This window comes from Lactuca serriola, chloroplast (assembly GCF_051521515.1).
Source record: "Lactuca serriola chloroplast, complete genome".
Classification (NCBI taxonomy): Eukaryota; Viridiplantae; Streptophyta; class Magnoliopsida; order Asterales; family Asteraceae; genus Lactuca; species Lactuca serriola.
Window position 1 is genome coordinate 45,001 of NC_066758.1, and position 2,500 is coordinate 47,500.

The 2,500-nt window shown below is 34.3% G+C and overlaps 1 protein-coding gene and 3 non-coding genes across 4 annotated transcripts in view, besides 1 other annotated feature; 2 read left to right on the plus strand and 2 right to left on the minus strand. All coding sequences in view use genetic code 11, as the record gives it.

Moving 5' to 3' along the window:
• trnS overlaps positions 1-60 on the plus strand; it is an 87-nt gene extending 27 nt beyond the window's left edge. The window contains exon 1 of the tRNA in view: positions 1-60. This exon is cut by the window's left edge and continues 27 nt beyond it. This is a non-coding gene — a tRNA (tRNA-Ser).
• Positions 1-2,500: part of a sequence feature (large single copy (LSC)) that runs on past both edges of the window.
• rps4 (ribosomal protein S4) lies at positions 392-997 on the minus strand. The gene has a single exon. The coding sequence runs from the start codon at positions 995-997 to the stop codon at positions 392-394; it is 606 nt and encodes a 201-aa protein (YP_010495340.1).
• Positions 1,341-1,413, minus strand: trnT. The gene has a single exon. It is a non-coding gene; the product is annotated as a tRNA-Thr (tRNA).
• trnL lies at positions 1,970-2,496 on the plus strand. The gene is made up of 2 exons: positions 1,970-2,004; positions 2,447-2,496. It is a non-coding gene; the product is annotated as a tRNA-Leu (tRNA).

A 2,500-nucleotide genomic window follows, 5' to 3' on the forward strand; every position in this document is an offset into this window, starting at 1 on the left:
TAGCATTGGAACTGCTATGTAGGCTTTTGCTTACCGAGGGTTCGAATCCCTCTCTTTCCTTTCCGTACCTTCACCTAATTCATCGATCTTACTAACCACAATAGATCAAATAGCAATGGATACGACTATTCCAACAGTTAGACCTTTCTTTGATATGGATTCTCTATTCCTAATGGCTGTGGTACAGAAAATACTGTGTAAAGAAAAGAGTAGAGTAGACAAGGAATGAAAATCTCCCTCTCGGTCTATGATACCTAAATGGAAGAAAAATCCGGATCAAACCCTTATTTATCTTAACCTTAGGTTAATTTACTTCGCCGAAAGGGAGCAAAATGGGTCGAACCCTTATTCTTCCTTATTCTTATTAGTGTTGATTTTATTTTTGTTAGGTTTAAGTCTGACGAGAATAATATTCTACAACTAGCAATTCATTTATTTTCAAACCGACCCATTTACTATCTATTATTTGATTGACTAATCCTTTATATTGGAATGGTTGAAGAGTCAAATGGTTTGGCAATTCCTCATGGGGGGATGAATCGAGAGAATTTTGAATTAGAACTTTAGATTTTTGTTCATCCCTCGCCGCAATAGTATCTCGGGGTTTGCAGCGATAACTTGGTATATCTACTATACGACCATTGACTAAAATATGTCTATGGTTAACTAATTGGCGAGCTCCCGGAATAGTCGGAGCCATACCCAAGCGAAAAAGAATGTTATCAAGGCGCATTTCAAGTAATTGTAGTAAAACCTGACCTGTTGACCCTTTTGCCTTTCCGGCGATACGAACGTATTTAAGTAATTGTCGTTCTGTAAGACCATAATGAAAACGCAATTTTTGCTTTTCTTCTAGGCGAATTCGATATTGGGATTTTTTCCCGGAACGCGATTGGTTTCTAAGATCACTTCCAGCTCTGGGCCTTTTATTAGTTAGCCCTGGTAAAGCCCCCAGGCGGCGTATTTTTTTGAAACGAGGACCTCGGTAACGCGACATAAAGACTCCTTCTTCTTATTTATATTTAATTATTAATTCTTATTGATGAAATTTCATTCTACAGAATAAACCTAAACTAAAAATGAACTAAATTCTAAATAAAGCGAAATTTACTTAGTTATTCTATTAAAGAATAATGAGATGAGTTGGATAAATATCCAGATCTTTATATTCTATATATAGAAAAAGAAAAGGATTCTTTTCGTTAGATAGTTGGAAATTCCTATCACATAATAAATCAAGGGCTTTCGCCAAAAGAGGAAAACATTTTTTTTTCAATATTCTTTGATTTCAAAGATGCATTATCAATCATGTAAAACATAGAATAAAATAAATAGAGAAAAGCCGACTATCGGAATCGAACCGATGACCATCGCATTACAAATGCGATGCTCTAACCTCTGAGCTAAGCAGGCTCACATAACATAAATTCGACATGTATAAGAATTCAATAAACTCTTAGAATCTTTGCTATTCACTATTATACTATTTTAATTCTTAGCTATTCATATTCGCTATTCATAATGAATATTAATATATTAAAGAATAGAATATAGAATTTCAAATAACTGTTAAATATTATAGAAGATAACGATTAATCTAGCGATATAGAATTTCCATTTTTCTTTTTTATCACAATTAAATATTCTTTTTTTTAATATGAAAAGAATCGACCGTTCAAGTATTCGAAATTTCATGGGTAAATGAGTGGAAGAGAGGCAGATGTATAGCGTATGTATCCACCTATATTGAATTGCCGATACAGAAATGATAAAATCGTTTTTGATTGGACCGAATATAAGCCTCCTATAGATATAGAAGATGAAAGAAGATAGACAAGAAATCAAAGACAAAGAGGAGAAAACACTTTTTCGAGACAGTAATCGGCATCTATCTAATGAATTCAACGGTTCCGGTATAAATGAAAGAAAAAGGGGAACGAGATCACAATGAGATTTTCATCTCAAAAAGGGGGATATGGCGAAATCGGTAGACGCTACGGACTTAATTGGATTGAGCCTTGGTATGGAAACTTACTAAGTGATAACTTTCAAATTCAGAGAAACCCTGGAATTAATAAAAATGGGCAATCCTGAGCCAAATCACGTTTTCCGAAAACAAACAAAGGTTCAGAAAGCGAAAATCAAAAAGGATAGGTGCAGAGACTCGATGGAAGCTGTTCTAACGAATGGAGTTGATTGTCTTACGTTAGTAGAGGAATCCTTCTATCGAAACTTCAGAAAAGATGAAGGATAAACCTGTATACATACTAGAGAAGAATTGTTGTCAATTGATTCCATATTGAAGAAAGAATCGAATATTCATTGATCAAACCATTCACTCCATAATCTGATAGATCTTTTGAAGAACTGATTAATCGGACGAGAATAAAGATAGAGTCCCGTTCTACATGTCAATACTGGCAACAATGAAATTTATAGTAAGAGGAAAATCCGTCGATTTCAAAAATCGTGAGGGTTCAAGTCCCTCTATCCCCAAAAA